The following is a 26156-nucleotide window of genomic DNA, read 5'->3' as shown; positions in this document are numbered from 1 at the left end:
GCTTTTATGTTTGCTTTCATGATGAAAGTGGTTTCAGGTTTTAAGTTGTTGGCTGGTTGACATCTGTTTCAAAATGGATGTTTTCACAGTAATGCTATCAGACTGAAGGCCTTTGGAGAACAGGCAAGCATAGTTAAAAAGCCATTGCTTCTATTAATAGAGCAGAGTCCCTTCTGCAATGTCAACTGTAATATTAATCCTTGTTTCAAATCACAGGTCTCAAATATCAGCTGCCACTACTCAGACGGGTCTCTTTCAGTTTATATCAGAGAACCCAATGGAGTCTTTTGAAGAACCTGGTCAGGTTAGTAGGGAGAACTTATTAGAAGTTCCCACTTTAAGCGATTCTCTCTCAGAAGATGAAGATGTTAAAGCTACACTGCAGCACCGCTTCTCCCCCAGCCCCCGGAGGCGGAATTCAGATTCTTCTGAAGAAATGGAAGCAGAAACCCCATCCACCATTGCAAGAAAAGTTTCATTTGCTGATGCATTTGGTTTTGACCTTGTATCCGTTAAGGAGTTTGATACCTGGGATGTTCCAATTACATTACCAAATGACGACTTAGAAGATGAAGTTGTGCCTGTGGAGGAATTCTATTTATCTCCACTGTTTATACTGCCTGCCACACAAGAAGAGCTTTTGCAAAAAGTGCGTGCACAGAAAGTATGGTTAGAGTCTGTCGAGTTCCTGCCAGGGATAACATGTATGAAGGGCATCATCCGTGTTCTGAATGTATCCTTCGAAAAGCTGGTCTATGTCCGAATGTCTTTGGACAACTGGCAGACATATTATGACATCTTAGGAGATTATGTGCCTAATTCTTGTGATGGCGAGACTGACCAGTTCTTGTTCAAGATTTCATTGGTTCCTCCTTATCAGAGAGAGGATGCTAAGGTTGAATTTTGCATCCGTTATGAGACATCAGTGGGAATATTTTGGGCAAACAATGACAATCGTAATTATATTTTGATCTGCCACAAAAAGGAAACTGCGCCACCAGCAGAAGAGAATAAAGCCCAGGGAGAAGTTACAGATAAAGTCCAGGAAGGTGTTACAGACAAATATATCAAAGGCTGCTTAAAGACAATACCAAGCAGGTGAGGTTGCATCTTGCACTTCTTTCCTTTTAAAAAAAGTATTGTAAAACCTCTTTCAATGATAGTTTCCCCAAAAGATGTTCCTATCTCTTCAAAGAAGGAGATGCTGTTAATAATTTTTCAAAATCTGTCCCTGTGGTTAATTTTGTGCTTCCATACTACTTTAAATAAAATGTATATAATTATATATATATATATATATATATTTCCAGAGAGGTTAACTTGAGGGAAATGTAATTACCGTAGTCTTACATCCTAAGTGTATTACCAAAATAGTATGAAAGTCATAACTACTAAGTATAGGTGAAGCAGTTCATTACAGGTGAAACAGCTCATTCCTGATGCCTAAAATGTCGAGCATAGTTAGACTTTGATCACTTCCTATTTAATTTCACTGTAGAAATTTAGCAATAAACCTGCATAGTGGTTGCATACTCCTGAGAGTTTAAATGGGTTTTGGCGATAGTTGGGAAATGTTTGAAGTGTTTTTAAAGGCCCATAATCCTTTAAAAACAATTATATTGGTCATAAGAGAGCTCTGGTAAAGAATTAGTCTGTCCAGGGGACACTTTGAGGTGGGAGAAGAGGTGGGAAGACCATCTAGTGTGCTATGCCACCAAGTTCTGTTGCCACAGAGACCAGCTTATCTTTCACCTTTAGATTGGTAACTTGTGAAGGGGCAGGTAGCAGCATCCTTAGGGGTCCAAGTTTGCTTCAGAGGTCTGCAGCTGTTGACTCATGCATGAGAGGAATATAGAGGAATGTATTTAGGATTTTGTTATATTTCAGTCATAAAGAAAACACACAATGTAAAGATCTATGTTTTGGTTGCTCTGAGAAAAGCAATAATCAATTTTGTTTTGTTCTGTTATTAACCATCATCTAGGCCAGGGATGGGAAATCTGTGGCCCTCTGGAAGTTGTTGGACTCCGACACCTATCAGCCCCAACAAGTAGGCTCAATAGCTAAGCATGCTGGGAGTTGTAGTCCAACAGCACCTGGAAGGCCACAGGTTCTGTACCCCTGATCTAGATTCTGCTGTTTCCTATGTGTTACCAGTGTATGTTTTGACCGCAAGTCTACAAGTGTAGAAATGTTTATTGCAGATGAAATGTTGGGTCCCTAACAATCTCCGTTATCTCAGAGATCTCAGCTATCTTTTTGCAGGTTTAAAACAAGTAGCCTGTAATGCCGCCTGCTCTGGTTACATAGATGGTTTGCTTTGTTGCCATGGCATAAAATAATGCACGGAGTTGCTTACTTTGCACAATGATCCATTAGCCCTGTTGTGGTCACAATCAGAGCTGGCTCTATATCTGAGCTGCAAACCACTTGCCTAGTGGGCTCTTGACATTGGCGGGCTGCTGCAACATTGGTGGGTCCTCTTTGGGCAAGTTAGTGGCAGTGGGCAGCAGTTGCGCCATGATCTGTAACAAGGAACTACCATTTCAAATGTCGTTCAATGCCCTGTGATCGTTTTGGCTGCTTTTCCATTTTACAAGGTAAAATGGGCCCAAGGGAGCACAGGTGGGTAGGCAGGCCCAATTGGCAGAAGGCATCCACAGGTGGGGATGCTCAGCGATTACCCAAAGTGCCAAGGTCTGGTGGTGGGATTGTGCAGATTGGATTTATAAGATTAGATCCAATTAAGAAGAGCCTTGCTGGATCAGACCTGACCATCCCATTCTCACAACCACCAGCCACATGCCTACAGGAAGCCCACGAGCGGGATATCAACAGAGAGGTGCCACTGAGAGCCCTGCTTCAAAGCAGTGCTTTCGGACATCCCCTTAGACTCACAACTTGTATGGTGTGAGGAGGATGTGCATGAAACACGAGTCCAAAGCCCTTTAGGGTGTGGGGAACTAGTTGTGCAGTTCTGTTGGATCCTGGCCCTGACCTCCAAACGCATAACACCTATTCTGCCTTTAATCATCTGTTAGACCTGCATTTGATCACGAGTTTTCTGTAAGCTCTAAACTAAGCTCAGCACCTGCTCCCTTAATAGTTTTGACCCTAAGGAGATATTTTGATAACAATGACCTATTTGTATATAGTTGGTCATGATTCTAAGGACTCAAATATAAGGCTGACAATTTGTGACGCAACTGAATAAGTCTTAAGGGTTGAACTATGCAGGACAGTGGCAGGGTTTTCTCCCCCACGTGCCTGCCTGCCTTGTTCACAGATGGGGGGCAAATGTATTCATCTTAATCTGATTTTGCTGAATTAGGATGGCTTCTTCTGTGGAACTGATATAACATGTATGTTGTTGCCCTGGTTAATCTGTGACTATTATTATTATTATTATTAACTGAATTTATATCTTCCCCATCCTCCCCAAGGATATACAATTCAACAAATATATAATTCGAAAACCCAAAACAAAAATATTCTAAAATGGATTAAAACATTCCAAAAACAATTACAGTTAGAAACTTCTAAAAGGGACTGCAATTAAAAACCTCTTTCTGTCCAATGATTTCGAGGTAGCCAGGAACAGCCACAAAGGAGCATTTTCAAATTCTTCCTAAAACGATAACAATAACAAGGAAAAAAAGCACACCTCACCAGGGAGGACATGTCACTAATTTATGGTGAAAGACTATAATCTCTCTATCTAACAATTGGAAGTGGTTGGATCTGACTGAGCACTAAAAGAAGCGCATAGGAAAGATGTGCTAAATCCTCTTTCCTGCCTCCTTTCCCCTCAGTCTGTGGCTTAGACACTTTTCTCTATTCCTTGCTCACTTCTAGTATCAAAGCTAAGGTGGGAGAAAAGTGCCTGGCGCAACTGCATGAGGGGAGATCAGGGGGTGTATGTGTCAGGGGGATGCAGTGCCCCTCTCCCAGCAACAGGTGGTGTGCTTACTGATGCAATAGAGGTGTATGGTGGTGCTGAGGTTGGGAATGCCCAGCCACACCTCAGAATCCATGCAACGTTCCCATTGGTGTGCCCATCCAGCCCCGACCTCTCAATCACCTGGTGGCCCATCCTGGTAAGTGGCAAAAATGCTGCTTTTGGGGAGGGCGACCACTCAGCACCTCTCCAACTCATCAGATGCTCCTTTGTGCTCTCATATATTCCTTTCAAAGGTTGCACGTGTGGCACAGATAGGCATACCTGCATCTGTAGAGACCTTCCTTGGTACCCACAGGGTTTCTTTCTTTGGCTGCACCACCTGCAGAAATTAACCTTGAAAGATGCACTCCACTAGAGCCAATAGGATAGTCTGTGGTGTGTGCTTTGTTGCAGGGCATGTGTGGTGTCCACAATCCAAAGGTTTTACTCGTAAAATAATGCCCCATCTCAAAGGTTGTATGGGAATAAGGGAGATGTGTGGCTGACACCATCACCATGTTTTTTTGATTATTTTTGTGTGTGTTTTTAATATTTTGCTGGAAGCCACCCAGAGTGGCTGGGGCAACCCAGTCAGATGGGTGGATGATGATGATGATGATGATGATTTGTAGTTCCAGATAACCTGGTTAACCCCTTTTCTGTATTAATTGTAAAATGTAATCTGTTGCAGATTTTTATATATAGTCACATATACATTTAGAGAAAATACAGAGTGTTTATTGGGCTGTATCTTCAAACTACCTTTCTTTCTCCTTCCCTGCCCCATGTAGTTTAAATTGTTTGCTAACGTTACCTGGAACAATTTACAATTTTTACAAAAATTTTCCAGACAGAGATTAGGGCCCAATATTTTGGACAAGAGGAATCTTCATATTTTTGTGAACTAGTGTCTCTGTGTTTTTAATAAAATGCTTCACTTGTAACAATGAGGTATCATTCAAAAATATGCAGTGAACAGAAATACCTGCTGTAACAAAAGTAATTAATAGACCTTGACATTAGAATTTTGAAATCTCCCCAATTACACTTACAAGTCACCTCCTGGACTCCAATTTGCTTTATCCATTGGTGATGTCACAGCAATTAAGCCAATGGCACCCAGGTATCCCTCTCCCAAACTTCCTGCTTGTGGAGCATGAACATTCTGGTAATCTGATTTAGCGCAGTGCGTGGAGACTCTCTGAATGGGCAGCTCAATTCGGGGGTGGCTTGTGGGCCAGTTAAATAACCCCCATGGGCCGCTTGTGGCCCATGGGCGCCCTAGGTTGCCTACCCCTGATCTAGATGGTGCTGTGAAAGTCATTCTGTCTCTCTCAGACTAATGTTTCTCACTCCATAGTAGGGAACATAAATGAGACAATATTGCAATGTGTTCTGTACACATTGTTTTCCTGAGGCTGCTGCCACCCCCCAGTAATACGATTGTTGTTGTTTAGTCGTTAAGTCGTGTCCGACTCTTCGTGACCCCATGGACCAGAGCATGCCAGACACTCCTGTCTTCCACTGCCTTCCGCAGTTTGGTCAAACTCATGCTGGTAGCTTTGAGAACACTGTCCAACCATCTCGTCCTCTGTCATCCCCTTCTCCTTGTGCCCTCCATCTTTCCCAACATCAGGGTCTTTTCCAGGGAGTCTTCTCTTCTCATGAGGTGGCCAAAGTATTGGAGCCTCAGCTTCATGATCTGTCCTTCTAGTGAGCACTCAGGGCTGATTTGCTTAAGAATGGATAGGTTTGACCTTTTTGCAGTCCATGGGACTCTCAAGAGTCTACTCCAGCACCAGAATTCAAAAGCACCCATTCTTCGGCGATCAGCCTTCTTTATGGTCCAGCTCTCACTTCCATACAGCACTACTGGGAAAACCATAGCTTTAACTATACGATTAGAAAATATTAATAATATAAACATATAATAAAGCAGCTCACTGTGCCTGGGAGCTTGGAGTGCCCCCTTTCTATACCTTGGCCCCACACAACTGAATCATCAGTTTGTCTCAGTCATGTCTGGTGATACTCAGAAATGTTATCAGCCATGGATGCTGGCAGACTGAAATAGAAAATGGGAAGTGAGCAGGTTGGCTTTGGTATTGGGCTAGGGATTGGTTGACAAGGCTGTCGCTCTACATGGCCTTCAAGAATGGCTGAGACATGGCCATGTTAGCAGTGGGCAGAAATGGCCAGAAGTCATGAGAAATCTTATCAGGGGTGCTGAGGCCAGTGGGATGGTTCAGAGAGGTGGGGCAGAGGCCAGAATTCCCTCTCATGAAGGAGTGAAGGGGACGGCAGAAATATCTGAAGTAGACTAGCACAAAACATATCGCTATGGGGTGCTGCTTCTAACTGCTTTAGGATAAGGGTACTTACCTATTTTACTTACCTGAACTAGTCACTTCTACTGTGTACATAATGAAAACGCATAGTAGTATCTTTCCTGAGTTTGTTGCATCATTCAGAGCTCCAGGGAAGCAGGGCGCATTCCTGGATCACAGTCACACATTTTCAGTTTACCATATGATCTGATTTTGTAATCTGTTCTTTTTCAAAGAAAGGCACAGTCAATAATTTTTGTCATCACTGTGTTAAGATAGTCAGATATTAGTTATATAATTCTTTAGAGCCCAAGTTGATGCATCTGAAATGTTAGTGAAGGCTTTTTTTTTAAAGAGATAATACGTGATGGAGTACTAGATCTATTCTATCATAGGTCTAAGATAAACGAGAGACCAAATATTTTATTATTGGAGTGTTCTATCACAAGGAACCACAACTGAAATATGCATGTAACAGTGGTTGTTGCCAATGTAGGTAGAATTTCTTATATAAATCTGGACAATTATGTAGGATTTTGATTTGCTGAAACTGTCTGCTTTCTTTTAAGAAAAAAAAACCTACCTCATTTCTAGTGCAAAGAGCTGTGGAAATGTTTAGAAATATTAAAGTGATGGGTTCTAACCCAACTAAGTTCTACTTGGAGTAGACCCATTGAAATTACTGGCCCTGTTAGCCATGCTCATTCATTTCAGTGTGTCTACTCTGAGTATGTACTGTAACAACGGATACAACCCAGTGTCTGTAAAAGCCTTAGTACTAATTCATACATTTAGCAAAAGTATGGGGTACAGATTATCCCAAGATTACAGCATGACTATATATATGTGAGAGAGAGATCACAAATCTGAGTGTATCACCTGATGATGATGATGATGATAATAATGATGATACCTAATACTGGGAATTGTACAATAAAGGAAAATAATACAACCTTGCCAATAGCTTACATCTATAAAACCTCATATTGAATTCTGCTTGCATATGCAAACCTGTCATTCCTAGGAGCCAGCTCCTTGGAACCAAGGTCCCTTCAGCCTCCCCCATAAAATATTTGAGGGGACTGCCCCCCCAAGTTGATGGGCGTTGTCATTCAAATGGTGTGCGTGTGCCGTGTCATGTGATTGATTATGTGGGATGGGGCTTACCTGCCCCCAATGTTTTATTCAAGTTGGCACTCCTGCCAACTTAGGGAGAAGAACTGGTTGCGAATATGTTTCTGGTTGTAATTCAAAGCATTTGTGATTAAAGCCTTTAAGTGGCTTAGATCCAGGATACCTTTGGACCTAAAGTATAGGTCTAAGGCTTACAATATTCCATATTCTTCTGCTTCCCTATCAACCTGCCTGTTCCCTAACATCAGAAGTAGAGGCTCCTCTCTCTTTGTTCCACCTAGGATGGCAAGAGAGGGACTTCTCAGTGGCTGAACCCTGTCATGGAATACCTTGCCCTGAAATGTTTGGCATGGGGGTTTTATTTTTTGTTGTTTAGCTATTAAAGACTGTTTTATTACAATAGGCTTTTTTGTGTAATTGGCAGCTGATATTCTCATTGTGATTGGTTTATGCTGGTTCCTCTGTCCTTGCTTGCTTGTTTTATATCGTTGCGTTCATGAATTTGTAATGTCGCAAGGTGCCCAGAGTGCTGCTTTTTCACCGGAAGGGCAGGACACCAATGTTTAAATAAATGAATGAAAGAACAAATAATGTTAGCCAGACTTTTTCCTGTGAAATAACTTGTTTCACATGCAGAGAGTTAACAACCGAGTCAACCTATACATATCTACTAAGAGTAAGACCCATTGAGTCAAATGTTGATTGCTCCCAAGTAAGTGTGTCTAGGATTGCATGTGTTCAGAGGTGGCTAAATCCTGCAAGGGCTGTACTGCGAATCTCAGTTAACTTTTTGAATTGTCTCTCTGTTCCTTTGAGTGTCGGGTCATGCATGCACAGAGCACCCAGTCATGTTATCATGTGAATGCACCCCTGTTGCTATTAATTCTCTTTTGACTTTTGACTTTTCTCCTGCCATCAGTCTGCTCCTCGCCAAATGAAAAAAAACATCAACTACAAAATCTCAAATATCTGATTTTAAACAAAAGATGCACGTTAAGATGCTGGAAAACAGGTGAATGCATATAATTTCCTTGCTAGGATAAGTCAGAAACGTGGGGTGCTCATCTTGCAGAAGCAGGCTGGGTTTTTGTTTTTTGTTTTTAACAGACCTTTGGGTACGTCTTGTCAAAGCCTTCACTTGATAATGCCGACAGCTGCTGATCTTCTCTCTGTTTAAGAAAACTTGTTTGCCTTGTGTTTTCCTTTAAATGATTGCTCTCCAGCAATTAATAACTTTTTTCTTGACAAAAGAAAGACATGTGTTAAAAAGAGTATACGTCTTTACATAGCTCCGGATTTTTGCTCCAAGCACAAAATTGAAAGAGCAGCCTGCAATCAGCCTGTGGCTTTGGTTAAAGCCCTTTGCTATTATTAGGAAGTGATGATGTACACGGTCTTTTCCAGTACATGGTCTTTTCCAGCAGAGCAGCTGTTCCCTGCTACTGTGAGGGTGGGCTTTGCATTTACAGGGTGACAACTGAGAAAACAACACTCTCGCTGTTCTCAGATCCTCTTTAATATTCTTTACACTGGACCAGCAGCTACTGCTAAGAAATTCACGGTAATTTTTGGGCAGCTAGGGAAGTCTCGATTGTTTGGGCACTTCTGGCAGCGAAATTGTAAAAAGAAATATATTGCTTTTTGCAACTTCTTTGGGGCCTGACACATAAATAATATCCAATTGACAACATTATTGTTGTTGTTATTGATATTGTTGTTCTTATTATTATTTGCCTTTCACACTGAAGTGCATCAAAGCTGCATGCACAATCAAAATAGAAATATATATGGTACAAATCCTACTCACCCCACTTAAAATGATGCACATAAGAAGAGGCCACAGATATAGCTAGTTACCCTTCAAATTAGGACCAAATGCCTGGCTGTAAATAAAAATGCCTTTGCCTGGTGCCTAGAAACAGACAACAAAGGCACCTGCTGTGCTTCCCTCAGAAGAGTATTCCACAAATAGGAAGCTACCACTGAAAAAGTAAATGGAGAAAGGACAGAGGGGTTTAATGTGGTGTCCAGGTTGGTTTGTGTGTTGAAACAAAGACTGAGCTCAGTATCAAGAGAGCCCCTTCACCCTTGACTTCCTAGCTCACACCTAGCCTACCACAAAAAGCCTCTTACCTGTTTATTTGCATCCATTTGTGTGTCTGTGCGTGTGTGTAAGTTAATCATGTTTTTTCAATTGCCATCAGATTCCGCATGTGCTGTTCAGAGGTTCAGAAACATTTTCTCATCATCTCAGCCAACCATTGGAGTGTGGGAAAGGATGGAGAGGTTAACCGACCATCAATAAGCAGTTCCTCTTATTTACAATACTGTGGGTTGTATTAAGTGTTGGCCGTACTCAGAGTAGACCCATTGAAATTAATGGAGATGGTTAACCTAGGTTCATTTTAATTTATATCCCACCCCTTCTCCCAAAGGAGCCCATTAACTTCAGCAGGTCTACTCTGAGTAGAATTTACTTGACTACACCCTAAATCTAAAGAGTGTCAGTAAATGAAACAACTGTAAGGGGAAAAGGACATAAACCCAATACCAAACATACAGAATATATATATATATATATATATATATATATATATATATATATATATGAAGGTAGGTACAGGCATGGTATTTATGCAGTCACTGTGATGTAAAAGGGTAAGATTTTTTGGTAAATGCAGTTATTTATTAACTTATTAAAATATTTATACAGCAATGCAAAAACTTTTAAAAGCAATCATTAAAACAAATGGCTACTCAAGAAAATGGTTAAACTATGTAGATCTGCCGGCATTTAAAAAATCATATTTATATAACAGTTGCAAAAAACCCTACTATGTCTTTAAAAATGCTGACTCGTATACCATCAGCCCCCAGAAAGGGAAGTGTTTCTCTTTTGCTCATCCGATCTTGACCATAGTTAATACAGAATAGTGACAGGAACTGTGGACCACGGCAGCAAGACACACAGCATCCCCCATCCCAACACCAGGCTCCGAGCTTCAATCAGCTTCCTAATGTGAATGTAAAATGTGCCTTTGGCCGGGATGCTCATTTCCATTACAAAGACCCTCTCCTCCACTTTCTCTTGCACATGAGAACAATGATCAGGCACTGAAATAAACAGCAAGAGAGAAGCACAAAAGCAAATTTAAATGTGTGTGGAGGGCAAATGCTCAAGAGTGGGCGTGTTGCAGCCATCAGAGAGGCTGGCTCTGTTGGCCATCCAACGGTGTGTAATTGGCTACAGCTGGGAGGGAGAGCCCTGCCGCCTTTGTCAGACAAGCACCACAGCACACAATAAACAGTGATGTGCTCCGTTTTTCGTTTACCAAGCCGCCAGTATTGCAGCTGGCCATTTTATGTCTTTCTGCCATGGAAACTCATGCTCCCCAAAGCTGTCAATGATATGATTTCTTAGTGAGCATGCTTAGAAAATTGGCCTCCCCGCCAAAAGTAAATTTCTAGTACTCATGCTGCAAAGCAAAATGTTGACTAATGTCACTAGGGTGTGTGTGTGTGTGTGTGTGTGTGTGTGTGTGTAATTCCTTCTCTTTTTCAGCACATGCCATTGGAGCAAATGCGCTCTATTGCTTGGTAATGGGTATGGGAAAGAAGCTGCAATTTGAAAGGTGTTGTGAGAAGATACACACTTCTTGTGCGCTGCAGGTAGTGCTGAAACTCAGTTTAGAAGCCATTAGAGCATGGGTAGGCAAACTAAGGCCTGGGGGCTGGAGCTGGCCCAATCACTTTCTAAACCTGGCGTGTTTTTACATGAGTAGAATGTGTGCTTTTATTTAAAATGCGTCTCTTGGTTATTTGTGGGGCATAGGAATTTGTTCACCCCCCCTTCAAAATATAGTCAGGCCCCCCACAAGGTCTGAGGGACAGTGGACTGGCCTCCTGCTGAAAAAGTTTGCTGACCCCTGCATTAGAGGGTTAGGTAAATGTTCCTTATCTCTGGAAACATTCAATAGGATAAATAGATCTGGAGAAATTATTGGTCAGACTGAAGGGTGGGGAACAAGCAGAGCAGGAACTGGAGTAGAATGAATCTGGTTTGATCATACACATCTCCATGGTGAGCAGACTGGATTGGCCAGTCCAACACACTGTTTCTCCATTCTATTCCCAGGCTAGGAAGCAAGAGCAAAGTTTGCACTGCGTAATGGCGTTTTAGCAGTGCATACCTTTTTTTTTTTTTTGCAGGCAATGAATCCTTGCTGGACATCAAATTGGTGTGCCTAATGATGCTGCCTGTAACTAATGGATGTAAGCAGCAGGTCTCAGACACAGACATGTTAAAAGAGCCAGAAATTCAGGGGAGTCTGCATTTGATCAACGTGAATCATAGAATCGTAGAGCTGGAAGGGACCCAAGGGTCATCTAGTCTGACCCCCCTACAATGCAAGCATCTCAACTGCAGCATCCATGACAGATGGCCAACAAACCTCTGCTTAAAAACCTCCAAGAAAGTAGAGTCCACAGCCTCCTGAGGGAGACCGTTCCGCTATTGAAAAGCTGTTATTGTCCTAAAGTTCTACCTGATGTTTAGTCAGAATCTCCTTGCTTGTAACTTGAAGCCATTGGTTCAAGTTCTATCCTCCACAGCAGGAGAAAACAAGCTTGCTCCATCTTCCATGTGCCAGCCCTTTAGATCACATCTCCTCTCTTCCAGCCTAAACATACCCAGCTCCCTCAACTGTTCCTCATAAGGCTCAGTTTCTAGACTCTTGATCATCTGCGCTGCCGTTCTCTGAATACGTTCCAGCTTGTGATACGTTCCAGCTTGAGAGCCAGTGCAGTGGTTAAGAGCGGTAGTCTCGTAATTTGGGGAACTGGGTTCGCGTCTCCGCTCCTCCACATGCAGCTGCTGGGTGATCTTGGGCCAGTCACACTTCTTTGAAGTCTCTCAGCCCGACTCACCTCACAGAATGTTTGTTGTGGGGGAGGAAGGGAAAGGAGAATGTTAGCCGCTTTGAGACTCCTGAAGGGGAGTGAAAGGTGGGATTTCAAATCCAAACTCTTCTTGTCAATATCCTTAAATTGTGATGCCCAGAACTAGAGACAGTATTGCAGGTGTGGACTGATCAAGGCAGAATAGAGTGGTACTATTACTTCCCTTGATCTGGACACTATAGTTCTATTGATGCACCATAGAATAGCATTATTCTTCGTTGCTGCTGCTGCATCACATTGCTGACTCATGTTAAACCTGTGGTCTGCTAAGACCTCAAGATCCTTTTCACATATGCTACTTGTAAGCCAGTTGTCTGCTGCCTTATATTTGTGCAGGTGACTGAAGTATGGTGTACCAATAAACCAAATTATTTGCCTTTGGTACATTCTGTAGTATCTGCTGTCTATCCTGGTTATGGTTTACTCCCATACCCACTGGGTTGCTAAAGAGCAAACCCTGAATTAGATCACCAAATCAACACTTTTAATAAAAACCTTAATTCTCATTGATATTTCCATATTCTATGCTACATCCTGACACTATAGATCCTTGGAAAATTCAGTATTTGTGAATTCAGATGTGAACTGCCCTTTCCAGAGTAATGTGCAGACCACAATGTGGCAATTCATTAGATTTCACACTTCTCCAATTACAGCGATGCAGTTCTCAGATCTAAAATAATACACCAGAATGCATTTAAAGAGCTGCATTTTGAGATAAATGCACTTTAAAAAAAAATGTACACCATGAGAGAATATATACCTACAAACGCCCTTTTGCAGGCAATTACATTTAAATACACACTTAAATGCAAACCCCTAGATTAGTGCAGAAACAGAACATGTTTATGAGTGAATGCATGCAAAGTGACACAGATGAAAAATAGACCAATCTGGTGGTGTACTAATCTGGTCACCACAAAGAAGCCCATGAAACAAGACAGGCCAATTGTCACAGCACCATGAAGAGTTTTCTCATGAATTTTTAAAACTTTCCAGACACGTTTTAAATCCCCTCCCCATTGGTCTGTTACCCTCTAAATATTGAACATGATCAGCATTCTAAACAGCTCAAATATCATGCTCAAATATACTCATCTGCTAATCATCTCCAAAGGTGGTAATCTGCAGTGACCTTAGGCATGTAAGCTTTTAATGTTAGTCTAATATATGACTAGATAGACCAATATTCTGGCCCATACTTACCTTTAGAGACACTCAGGAGCTGGTTTCCCTGCCCTACACTATTGGTTTAGACTCCCTGTCCTACACTTCCTGTCTCTTTCAGGCATGTACTTTATAAATGTGAAGCGTGTATAATGTGTGGTCTATTAGGAATGTTTTGGAGCTCTCTGCATCATAGAAGAAGGTGCTACATTCTGTGCTGCCTGCTCTTTTTCACACGGGGCGCTGATCACATGAGCCAGCTGCTCATATGAGTTGAAAATGAGATAATCAGTGACAGAACCTTGTGAGAGCATTGGCCTTCATGTTTGCTGCCATTCATGCAGCAGACTGAAGCTAAGGATTTACAAAGCAAGAATCATAGTGAACAATGTGGATTAATGAGTGTAATGCCCCCTTTATTTCAGCCAAATGGGTCTTGGAGTTGGACTTGGGGCACCTGTCTCCCAGGTCCAATGCTTGTCTTTCAAGCTCAGGGTATGGACCTTCAGGGTGGCTTTGAACAAGAACACCCTGTCTGCATTACCATTGCTCTACTGAAGCATTCCCAGGGTAACCGATTATGGACTCATCTGAAATAATGCTCCAAAGAACTCGGTACCTCCTACCATGGGGACAATCTGATGGGACTGTAGAGAACATCAAGAAACTCCTGTGTACAGCCTGAGAGCACAATCCACTGAGAACTTCCCCTGCCAAACTCTGTTGAAATGAATGGGAGCTTTGCAAGAGTTCTTGCAAGGGCAAGGCTCCATTCATTTCATTGGGCTCATGCAGGAGAAGGTCCTTGGTCCACTTGGCCCCAAGAGCTTAATGTGTTAGTATCTCAACAATTAGAATATTTCCCCCTTGTTGTTAACCCTTAACAACAATCCTTCTGCAGTTTAAACTCAGTGCTTTTTGTCCTGTTATCAGGAGGAAAAGTGGAATGGTTGAGCCCCCTCTTTGTCAGAGATAAGTCTTAATATTTGCAAACTGGCAGCTTAGTCTCAGGGCTGTCGCAGGCAGAAGTATTTGCAAGTGTCGGGTGAACTGAAACCGTCTCTTGCCCAGTTTCTGCAAAGCCACACTGGAATTGTGCCAATCCCTGCTAGTCCGAGCCGATTAAGAGGATCAGTGCTGGCTACACAGCCGGGCTGCTGCCAAATCCTGCTTACCAGATGGAATAAGGCCAGGTTCTTGGCCATGCGATGCTGGCTATATTGACAGGGAAAGAAACACATCTTGCACAGTCACCTTAAAAAAACCATTCCTCCTGTGAACTCAGGCAAACGGGTGTTGAGCTGAGTAACGAAGGTGAACGCAAGCTCACTGACGATCGGAGCTTGTGATGAAACTTTTAGATGACCTTGTCATGAACAGGAAAATCATGGCTAAGACATCTGCACCTACATGCCAAAAAGGTTATGAGGACTGGCCGTCACTTGATACAACGTAATGACTACCCAGGAATGAGGTCATGTTCCTCAGCACGAAGAAGCCTCCAACTCTAATATCTTATGCCTCTGGCACTCTGACCCTGGGTATATGATAAAGCACAGACTGGAGCGCTACCCCAGTGGTATCCTATGTGATGTGAGGTCAGAACTCTCCTGCCACCATGTCTGGTTCTGGAATAGTACATTGCTGGGTTGATTCTAATATGCTTCCATCTCTGCCCATTTGGGGGTGGTTGCTCTTCCCTAATGTAGCAGTCGCTCACCTTGCTGAGAGAGCATGCTGAGGCCCAATGGTTATTTTGCTGCATCTTAATACTTATTGAGTGGTTTAGTGGCTCACAAGAGCAGGGCTTAAGATCCACTTTATTCTAAGAAGTTAAAAGAGCGGTCAGCATAAAAGCATCTCAAGAAGTGTTGAAGAGTCTGAAAGTGGGGGGCCTGTTTGTTACAATGGGAGGATCGCTGCCAAATAATGCAGGATTGCCCCTTTTTAGAAGGCAACACTCTTGGTGATACTTTAGAAATATTGCTCTTGGGGATACTTTAGGAATAACCAGGAGAAACGCAGCAAAAATGCCTTACCACTTGTACGTCCTCCTCTGAGAAGTTGTTGACCTTTGCTAACTTACATGAATCCATGATTCCTACAAGCTCTAATGGCTCTGTTCTTTGGAGAACGAGAAGAGAAGTGTTTCTACACCTCATCGCATGAGTCAGTCAACTCTGAATACCGACTGAAGCTTGAAAACAGCAAAACAATCTGTGCAATTATCTGACAAGCATAGGATTTAATTTGCCTCCAGTTGCTACTGTAACCACACCTTATCCCTTGTCCCGACTTAATGTGGTCCAGTGGAAAGCTGACATTTCTCAAGAAAAGCCAAACCTAGTGTGCCAGAGAGTGGCACTAAGGTTTTGATCCAGAATGGAACCCCTACACTGGCAATTTGTGTAAACAAACAAACAAATGCTACACATAACTAATATAACATCTAATTTCACAGGAACAGGATTTAAGCCATCTTTTGCATCTGTGGCAAATAGTATAGGTTTGGGTTTGCACCTACTTAGTATGGAGGAAGCGAGACAAGCCTGACATACATGGTGTGAGGAAGAAATATAGCATTTGCTCGTGAAAACTGGAAACAGGATCCTTGGCTTTTAATGGAACAGGGAACTGGTGACATGATACTTGCATCCTGCACTACAGATATGAGGCATCGCTCAGCACTCAGAGCTGCTGTGTTTACTGCTATGTATGTTTACGGGGTCATTAGCAGAACAGATGCAATTACAAAATTTGACTGCTTTTTCTGTGGGGGCTATCCAAAGCTATACTTCTCTTGCCCTAAATCCAGCACTCTGCGGGCCCCACACCAGTCGTCTGTGCTTCCTGATCTTTAAAAAAAAGTCCATGTGTGGAAAAACCTCATTTTGTCTTTCCCTGGGCTTTCATTGAAGCAGCAGACATCTGGGAATGCTGCAGAGTAAAAACCACCAAAGAGAATATTCATAGAATGAAAGAAGGACATTCATCACTAGCAACCCATGCCCTCCTCAAATGTAAGGGAAGCAAAACCCAAACCCTGCATCTCGCCCACGAGTATTTCACAGAAGTATTTTCTTCCCTGAAATATTTTTCAATACCTCCCTCCACCCCTTAACAGAAAAATGTGGGAGACATATTCAGCACAGCACTAGAATAATACCTTGTAATTAAATATGACAGGTATTTTAAAAGTCATTCCATCGCCTCTGTAAGAACCTGCACATGAGCCAATAAGTTCTTTACCTTCTTATCAGCTACAGCTTTTATGAAATTCAAAACTTCACTGAAATTCACAAAACACAGAATTTGGATTAAATATTAAGGTTCCTGTGGTTGTGGATGTTGATTATACCAAAATCCCTTTCACATGTTTAGCTATGAACTGGCAATTTTTTCTTGTTGTGCCATTCTTAACTACCACCATTAGTCATTCCTACAATTTCTCACAATATATGTAGCCTTGTTAGCTTTTAAGCTCCATTTGTGGTGAGCCATTTCTGCTTATCAGTCCCATAATATTTACATGAGACCTACTGAAAATGTGAAAGCTGCAGCTGCTTGATGTCTTGCCCTGCTCTAAAAAAGCTGCAATAATCCTGCATAGCGCAAAACAAGGCCAGTTGGAGATTGCAGTTTGAGATGAGCAGAAAACAGTGGGTAGCCAGGATCCAGGTAAGTCAGACTGCGTAAAGGTGACTCTGAGAAGGCTAGACTTGAGAAAGGAACCTGGGACTAAACCCAGAAGCAATGTAAGATGCTTAGCAGAGGCCTGAGCTCACCTGGGCACCTAAATATTGACATGGAGCCCTGCTTACCCCTTAAAAGCGTAAGGGTAGCAAGAATTCAAAGAGGTCAGTGCTGTGGACTGCGGTGCTCCAAAGCTGGAATGCCTCTCACAGCACCCCAGGGAAAGAGGGGTCCTGGGCAGCTGGAAATACGAAGGAGTGGTGAATTCTGGTGCCTTGGTTTAGCAGTCTAAATCCCCATCACCAGAGGCTGCTGACCTTCCCTAAAAGTGGCTTCCCTTTCACCAGAATCACTGAGATCTAGAATCATCCACAGTTTCAGAATGGACAGCTTACCGTATTTTTCGCCCCATAGGGCGCACCGGCCCATAGGACGCACCTAGTTTTTTTTTGGGGGGGGGGGAAATTAAGGGGAAAAAATTTATTCCCCCCCAGGTTTGTGCAGCCATCCCCAAGCTAGAAGAGGGAGACAGAGCGCTCCGTCTCCCTCTTCTGCCTTCAGGGACAGCTTCTCTAGCCTCCGTGGGGCAGCGGCTTGCCCCGCTGTCCCCTGAGCTTGTGGGGCTGGCGATGGGGAGAAGCAAGCTTGCTTCTCCCTACCGCCAGCCTCCAGACCAGGTCGGGGAATAGCGGGGTGGCAGCGCTCCGCCTCCCCGCTGTCCCCCGAGCTTGTGGGGCTGCCTGATATCTGCACGCATCGGGATGCAGGCTGCTATCCACAATGTGATGTGTTGTAGAGCAAGATATGTGTAAAAGGCAGACTCCTTCTATAATACGTTGGCTCATGAACAGAAATGAATGCACATGAAACTAAAAGGTAGAATCAAAGTGAAGGTATCTACAATACCGATAGAATCAAAATGTAACTGGAAGCATCTACAAATGTCCACAAGGCAATGGTTTTTGCCCAGTGGCTGTGTCAATGGAAGGCAGCTTGCCCAACCAATCTTCACCTTCCCCATCTCTTTCCTGCAGCCCCCAATAACCCCGAAAAGCTAATCCAAGGGGACCTACTGATCATTGTGGGTTGTGCCACAATGTAAGATAGGGGAATGAGGATGTGGGAATCACCTAAACCAGACAAAGGAACCTTACACAAGCAGAGCTCTATTGGGGAAAGGTCCCTTAGCCCAATTTTGTATCATTTCACTCTCCGTACTGCACTTTCATTGATGGGGTCTGTTGAAAATGGCTTCTCTATGCAAACCAGGAAGTGATCTCTCCAGACAATGGTATGACTTTTATTTTCTAATCTCAGTGGCTATGATCTCCTGTGTGACATGGACACTATTAGGCAGTTGAATGTGCATGTGTACTCTGTCCTTTTCCCTCCCTCCTTCCTGCCCCCCTCAACGCAGCCCCGGGCACTGGCAGCCCACGCTACACTACTGATTTAGCCCGCAATGTCCTCCAGATCCTCTGAAGATTGTAGATGGTGAAGGGGAAGGACAGATGAGGGGAAAGGTAAGATTGATTTTGCAAGTTGTCTTCCACTCCCAGAACCATTGGATACAACTCAGTGGATTTTCTGTGGGAAGCGACTGTATGGGGCCAGGAAATTGGAAATATATATTTCCTTTTGTGGTTTTCACATATCCAGGGCACTTATCCAGGGCAGAGATGTTGCTTGACGATAGAGACACTGTTTAAATAAAAACATTATTTGTCCAAAACAACTTTTCCCACTGTGAATAAGATACTGATGAACCAAGGAAAGAAGTAAAGGCTACATTATAAATTTAAAAAGGTGGTGACAGGTCATGTGTAGATTGTTGTAGCCAAGTATAAATTTAGCAACCTGCCGCTGAATATTTTTGGAGAATTATTTCAGCTTGCCTGCAAGATGTTTGAATAAGATGGAATGGGAAAAGATGTATAATTCATTATAACTCCAGGATTTTGCCTAATGGCAACACATAAATGCCTCCCCTACCCAAATGGAATTATATAGGGCAGAATCTACAAGACAGCTCTCCTACAAGAGAAGTTCCTATAGTTGGGAGGAGGGAGGGGAATAAAACTGGAAAACTGTAAGGCTGGAAATGGAGCTGAAGGCTGTCTAGTCCAGGTTAGGATGTTGTCGTTGCAAACACCCCTAAAGCAAGGATGCAGAATCTGTAGCCTTCCAGATGCTGCCGAACTACAGTTCCCATCATCCCTTGTCTTTGGCCATGCTAGCAGTCATGCATCTTGTTTCTCTCCATTGCCATGTGGCAGCATCAGTGGTAAATGTTGCAATAGGAAAAAAATACAAGAGGCCTCCATATTTATTTATAAAGTACATCTAACTATTTCAAGTGAAATAAGCACTTGCTACAGAGGAACCAGCAAGCTGTTTACTGATTTAGCTTTGTAGCAGACTCCTCAAAGGTATACTTAGGGGTGGAGGAGAAATTTGGTTTTGTTTACATTTTAATGAGAATCTACCTAGTTCACACTTTCTGAACCAATACACGAACTGAAACAAAGCTATCCCAAGAAACTCACTCTTCTCTGAATTTCATGATGCAGTTCTCTAAGAATGCACATGTCAGAGAGTCATGCATAAAAACACATTATACTAGTGAACATAGCATTCTATTAAGGAAAATAACATGCAAAAGTGTATATTTCAGTCACAACTCTGTACAAAAAAGTGTTTAATATGGTAAATTTGCTCCAAAATGCTCATGAATTTTCATGAGGGTTTTTTGTTTTTAATTGCAAATTTCTGCGGAAAGATAGGAAGAAAATGAGAAACGGAGAGACCAGGAACTGACATATCTGCCCCCCTTACTTATACTCGATCTTAAAATGAATGTCCCAAAGGGTATTTCTATTATAATACTGTGCCCGATGCTGTAACTGCTGCTTTTGCCGTTGTTGTTACACAATTCTATGCACTGCTTTTGCAAATTAACAAAATTGTTAGCCAAAACGACAGTTCCCTGTTCAAAGTGACTTGCATTGTACTTGATCTTATTTATTTGCTCCTGATGGAGTAAAGGAATAGGTCTTGGAAGAGTTTGTTTTTAACAGGGATCATTATAAACCCTTTGTCCATCACTTTTACAGGGGTTATGTTCTGGGTCTCCACACACATAAGTGAAATTTCATAAAGTGGGGAGCACCCTGAAAACACCCTTTAAAAGCCCACTCTGACACTCTCTCTTCAGTCCATACCAAAATACTGCATCCAAAATTATCCACAACTAGAATTAAAGCTCTTGGGCTGGCAGGAGGCTGGAGGATGCCCAGGAAAACTGCTGCTGCTGCTCTATCCCACACACCAGCTGTTAGACGGGGAGGCTGAGCAGCGTAAGCAAAGCCCTGCTGTGCCTCTTTGTCTTCAGGGCTTCCTCCACCCTCACTGATGTCCTTTTCAGGCTCCAGGAAGGGTCTTGTCACAAGGCACAAGGACTCTCCAGCTCTGTCCTGCCATTTCCGCATACGAATTAAATTATCTTATTATTTCCTGGTGCCATGTGCATGCATAGAATATGCATATGTGTGTGGGGGGGTATCTGTAAGTCCTTTTAGTCAGGGCTTTTTTCAACTGGAACTCAGTTCCAGCACCTCTCAGGGGGCACCATTGCCATTATAAAATAACAAGGGAGGTGTTCATGGTGAGTTCTGGCACCTCTTCTTCTAGAAAAATAGCACTGCTTATAGTGCTATTAAAAGGACACAGCGAGAGGACCTTTTCCGTGGTAGCTCCATGTCTCTAGAATTGATTGTCAGCTCACCACACTCCAGCCCTGTAGAGAGATTCTGAGGACCTCTTTGTTTCAGGTGACCTAGGCATGAATTATATCTTTCATTGCTGTAGTGCTCTTTGAACTGGAATAATAAGGGAAAACAATGTTTTCCTATTTGGGATTGAGCAGTGTTTTCCTATGGCTGATTCATTTAGTGCTGGGGTGTTTCGTACAAATCATCTTATATTTTATATTTTTGAATGTTCATCACGAAAGCTGCCTTGAGATCATTCTGCCCAGAAAGACAGCCTATAAATATTCTCAAAGTAAAATAAAATATATTCTTCATTTCTTCCAACTTCCATCTATACTCCACCTCTTTGCTATCCTGGCACTCAAAGCAGCAGACTTGGGGTTCTCAGGAGGTCTTACACTTAGGCACTGGCCAGACTGACACCTGCTTAGCTTTAGCAAGGGGGTGCACTGTGATCAGTTGTGTGCCAGTTGACTTGTGAAAAATTCCCAGTGATGCGATAAATAAACAAGTGTTTTAGGGACACATTTGGCCAGGGGTGGGTAACCTTCTTTGGCCTGAGGGCTGCATGCCACTTGTGCATGGGGCCATAGGCAAAGGTAGTCAGAGCACCAACATGAATTTTCCCACCCTGGCACTGGGTCTACCTACTCATCACCACTTATTGGCTTCTTGTTGTTTAGTCGTGTCCGACTCTTTGTGACCCCATGGACCAGAGCACGCCAGGCACTTATTGGCTTACTCCACAATAAAATTGTCTCTGTGCTTTTCAGTCAACATAACACTACATCAGGGGGGAAAGAGAAGATCAGTAGGGTTAGAATAAAAAATATGAAACCTTTGATCGTTTGAACTGAAGCCTTTGTTAGTGAGCTACACAGCTAGCTTGTGAGTCAGTTGTAAAAAACATTTGCTTTTGTACACCAGCAATGATGTAAGGATAGGTGTCACTGGAACTACTTGGGTTTCCTTCCTTCCTTCCTTCCTTCCTTCCTTCCTTCCTTCCTTCTCTGACCATCACAACAAACATTCTTTGTATTATCAATTTCTAAAAATGCTTTCATTCATTTAGGGAAAGACACTGGCATTTCAAATCAGAATTCTCCTCAAGCTGCGCCAAAGCAGTCTTTCCCAAGGCACAAGCTATTGAAGAGCCTGGGTATAAATAACAATAAAAGAGAACAAAACAGATGGCCTACCTCTCCTTGTCCTCAGCCACAGAACGTGCAAATTAATCTGAGAATGGAGAATGCATGAGACAACACAATTATTGACAGCATAGGAACATAGTGTGTTGTTGGAAGCTGTCTTATAATCAGTCAGAATTCAAACAGAATCATGCCCCTGTTGTAGAAAGTGTGGAGCAAGTGGTTCTTGATATAGTTTGTGCTCACAAATGTGGGTCTTAATAAATCTAGCAGTCATATGCATGTATATCTTCTTTAGGGGCACAGAATGGCATGAGCGACCCCATATGACTCTTTTTAGGATTAAGACACCACTATTTGTCACCAGGGCTGTCTTAAGCATATGCGGTGTTGGGGTGCAAAGATCCGCCTGGTGCCCCCTCCAGGTTGCCCAGTCCCAGGCACGCAGGAGGGCAGAGCCAGCAGGCCACCTCAGTGTCTTGCTGGCTCAGTTGCTCCCGAACTCGCAGCGCAGAGCTGCTCACAGCAGAAGAGCCCACCGTGGCGCTCCGACCGATGGGCGGGCTCTTCCCCAGACTCAACTGTCAGGCTCCGGACTCTCGGCCCGGCGCCCCTGAGAGTCCGGTGCCCAGGTGCCCTGCACCCGTAGCACCTATGGATAAGGCGGCCCAGTTTGTCACATTCGTTTGTTGATCAGGCATTGACCTGGATAGATGAGTCCATTTACTATTGCATTTTAGCAATGTTATTTATATCCTTATTACATTTTAATATTATATGTGGGATTAAAGTTGTATACCCTCCCTATACTACTTAGGAATACAGTATCATTTTTTGTCTTCAACGATCACAGTTTCTGAGTTCAGCTTTGGAGGTCAGTATATCATTTGTTGTGTCTTTTATGGAGTCAGACCAATGGTCCATCTTGTTCAGTATTGCCTACACGGGCTGGCAGTAGCTGTGCAGTTTCAGGCAGGAAGTCATTCCCAGCCCAGTCTGGAGATTGAACCTGGAAGCTTCTTCATGCACAGCCATTGATCTAAATGGCATACACAGAATGGACCCCAGTGAATTGCAAACAATGTGATTAATGGACAATTGCCTCATGAATATGGCCCAATAAACAACGCAAGGAATGGGATAATCAGTCTTGGGGGGGGGAAATGTTTTGGCCCTCTGCTTTCAGCCCAACTCATTTGGAAAGGACACAAAGATGTTAGGCTACCTCTGGCAACTGCCAGGGTCTTCCTATGGTGGCCTCAGACGATGATACTTCAAGCCACATGGGAACCCTGATATTTAAAGTTATGTTTATGGGGAAATGCTAATTGCTTATTCTGCCTCATTAACTTTGATGCCATTAGCTTTGCAGATAAAAAGATTTCGAACTTAAATTCTGGGGAGCATCACTGACTTTCTTTTCTCTTTTAACAGTAAAGAAGAAATATTGCCAACGGATGATGAAGACATATGGAATAATTCCAGGAGTTCAGGTATAAAACCCCATTCAATTAGTTCTTCCTTACCGCACATCTTAATTTTTAAAAGTAACAAAACACCCTGATATATATATGTGTGTGTGTCTCTTTCTGTGTGTTAACTCTTCAGAGTCAGACATCCCCAAAATTCTTTATTCACATGTGGATGATAATGAAATTCAACAACGTAAGGAAAATGTAAGCAGTAAAGATGTGGAATGTAACGAAGATGATAATGAAGATAATGAAAAAGAATTAGAGTTGTTGGTAAGTGTTGTGCATTATTCACTTAACGGTTTGATAATATGAACTCATTTATTCCTCAAAGAAAGTTCTTCTCCAGCTTCAACAGTGCTGATAGGTACACAGAGATCTGCCAGTGCTATGCCAACATCAGAGCTTTGATTGCATCTTTAACATGATTGGTGGTAAAAAGTGCTTTGTTCAGTCTATTCCATTATGTTCTGCTGCCCTTAATTCAATAACTTATCTCTTTTCTTCTTTTTATCACAGGCGATAAGGGACAATTTGAGAGCCCTAGAAGACTATTTCAAAGTCCTGTCTCTCTGGTCTCTGTGATCAGTGTACACATGTATACAATTTTTGTTCAGTAGACTTCCTTTGTTCTACATGTAGGCTGCCTCACACAGACTATGACTGGATGTAGATGGCTGTTTGCCCTGCAGTGGCTGCTTGTAAGCTCACCACAGAGCAACAGCAATGATGTGGGGAGTCAGTTATCTTGGCATCCGGCCAATGGGTAAGGTACCCCACACCCATGCTGTACCCCACACCCCTGGTATGACAAATTCCTCTTTTCTTCCTGCTTATGAACCTCTTTAAGACCAATATTTGTGCACATCTTGGCCATGAATCTCACCTGCCAGCTATAAAATATACATTCCCAGCACCTCTGATTCATATCAATTCTCTTCTAAACGACAAGCATTTAACCTGTGTGGGTCATCCAAAATAGGCTGCCTTGCATTTTGTGGGAAGGAATGACAGCAAGTCTGGAGCTCATATTGCTTGTGTGCACATAGCTAAATAAGTATGGAATATAATACTGTTTGTTTGAGAACACAGGAAAGCTGAAACCCACAACAGGACTTGTAGCCCTTTTGGACAGTGAGCAAGAAAATGAATTTTTCACATATAAGCATGAACACTCCCTTTCTCTAACTTTAGGGTAGTTAAGAGTTGTCATCCAATGCAGGAGCATTCACTGTCTGAAAATCAGCATCTTTGTAAATTTATTTTTTTAAACTTTTTTTTAAACAAAAAGACAGAAATAAGAAGCTGGGGTGGGGGAAATCACAGGATACTCTTAGCATTCCCTGAGACAATGAATACACTAAAATTTAACAGTTTTTAACAAGAAGGGAAAATCAAAGTGATCATCTGTACAATAAATGAAGAGTGTATATGTATGTCATTCAGATTTTAATTTACCTTATGTGCTGTGTAATGAATTAAACAATGGAGGCCTATAATAAATGGAAATGCAACCAAATCTTTGAAACCCATAGGCAATTGCTCACAAGACAGCTCGGCAGTTGACAAGTAACATGAGCCTTATGTGAGAAGAAGGGAAAATCGTAAGATTTGCATATAATTATTGAGATCATGCAAATGTCAGTTATGAGGAGGGAGAGAGAGGAGGGGGAAAACCCAGGCATCTCACTATTAAATCCTGACAGTTGGCATCACTGAAGAGCTCAGATACATTTGAGCGCCAGTTGGCAGAGGGTCATTAAAACAGAATTTGCAGAAACATTAGTTCCTTCACTTTTCTTTGAGTGACGTTTTACTATTAATAGTTTGCAGAGGCTTTGCAGAAAACATATTAATAAGAGTCACTGTAATGGGGGTATCTGCAGCAAGTGTAAATGTAATAAGGTGGCCCCCATGAAGCTATCCTCTAATTGATTGGTATGAAACCATCAGCCTGAGTATTCGAAAGCAAGGAGAGAATGCCATGACAAGGAAATGCTGTTGAATTGTATAATGCAATATTTGGAGGAGAGAGAGAGAGAGAGAGAGAGATAGAGAGAGAGAGAGAGAGAGAGAAGAAACTTACTCGTTCCTGGCCTTTCCTTCACTAACTCCTTTTACACTTTCTGGAACTCTCAAAACATTCCGGTATGCAGCCTGTAAAATGGGTGCTGAGAGGAATGAAGAAAAGGGAACCCTTAGAGTATTTGTCAGTGTGCAAATGTATCTTTATTTTACCGGACAATACCATTCATTCTCTAGCTTTGATATGCGGTGTCAATGCAGTCAGTTTAAAATAAAACATGCCTGGGAGGGAATGTGCTCTGTGAATGAATTAGCTTCTCTTGTAGAGAATATTCTCTTTTGGATTCATTTGTCTGAAATGGACTTGCAGCTTACTGAGCTCATGAATAAAGAGGGTGGGGAGATGGGGGTGGGGGTGGAAGCGAGAAAGAGAGGGGACTCAGGGCTTTTTCATTTCTTGCTTTTACACAACCTTCTAACACCCTTTATTTTAAAGAGGACACGCAACATAAAATCTGTAA

The 26156-nt window shown here is 42.5% G+C and overlaps 1 protein-coding gene across 1 annotated transcript in view; it reads left to right on the top strand.

The window, feature by feature from the left end:
• Positions 1-233: 233 nt before the first annotated feature.
• PPP1R3A (protein phosphatase 1 regulatory subunit 3A) overlaps positions 234-26156 on the top strand; it is a 30509-nt gene continuing 4586 nt past the window's right edge. The window contains exons 1-3 of the mRNA XM_080971117.1: positions 234-1098; positions 23573-23631; positions 23747-23883. Coding sequence (XP_080827243.1) covers positions 278-1098; positions 23573-23631; positions 23747-23883 — 1017 coding nt within the window. The 5' untranslated portion in view covers positions 234-277. The remainder of the gene's footprint in view (positions 1099-23572; positions 23632-23746; positions 23884-26156) is intronic.

This window comes from Podarcis pityusensis, assembly GCF_964106645.2.
Source record: "Podarcis pityusensis genome assembly, chromosome: 10".
Lineage (NCBI taxonomy): Eukaryota > Metazoa > Chordata > Lepidosauria > Squamata > Lacertidae > Podarcis > Podarcis pityusensis.
Note: the sequence above shows the minus strand (reverse complement) of the source record. Positions and strands in the feature narration are given on the sequence as shown.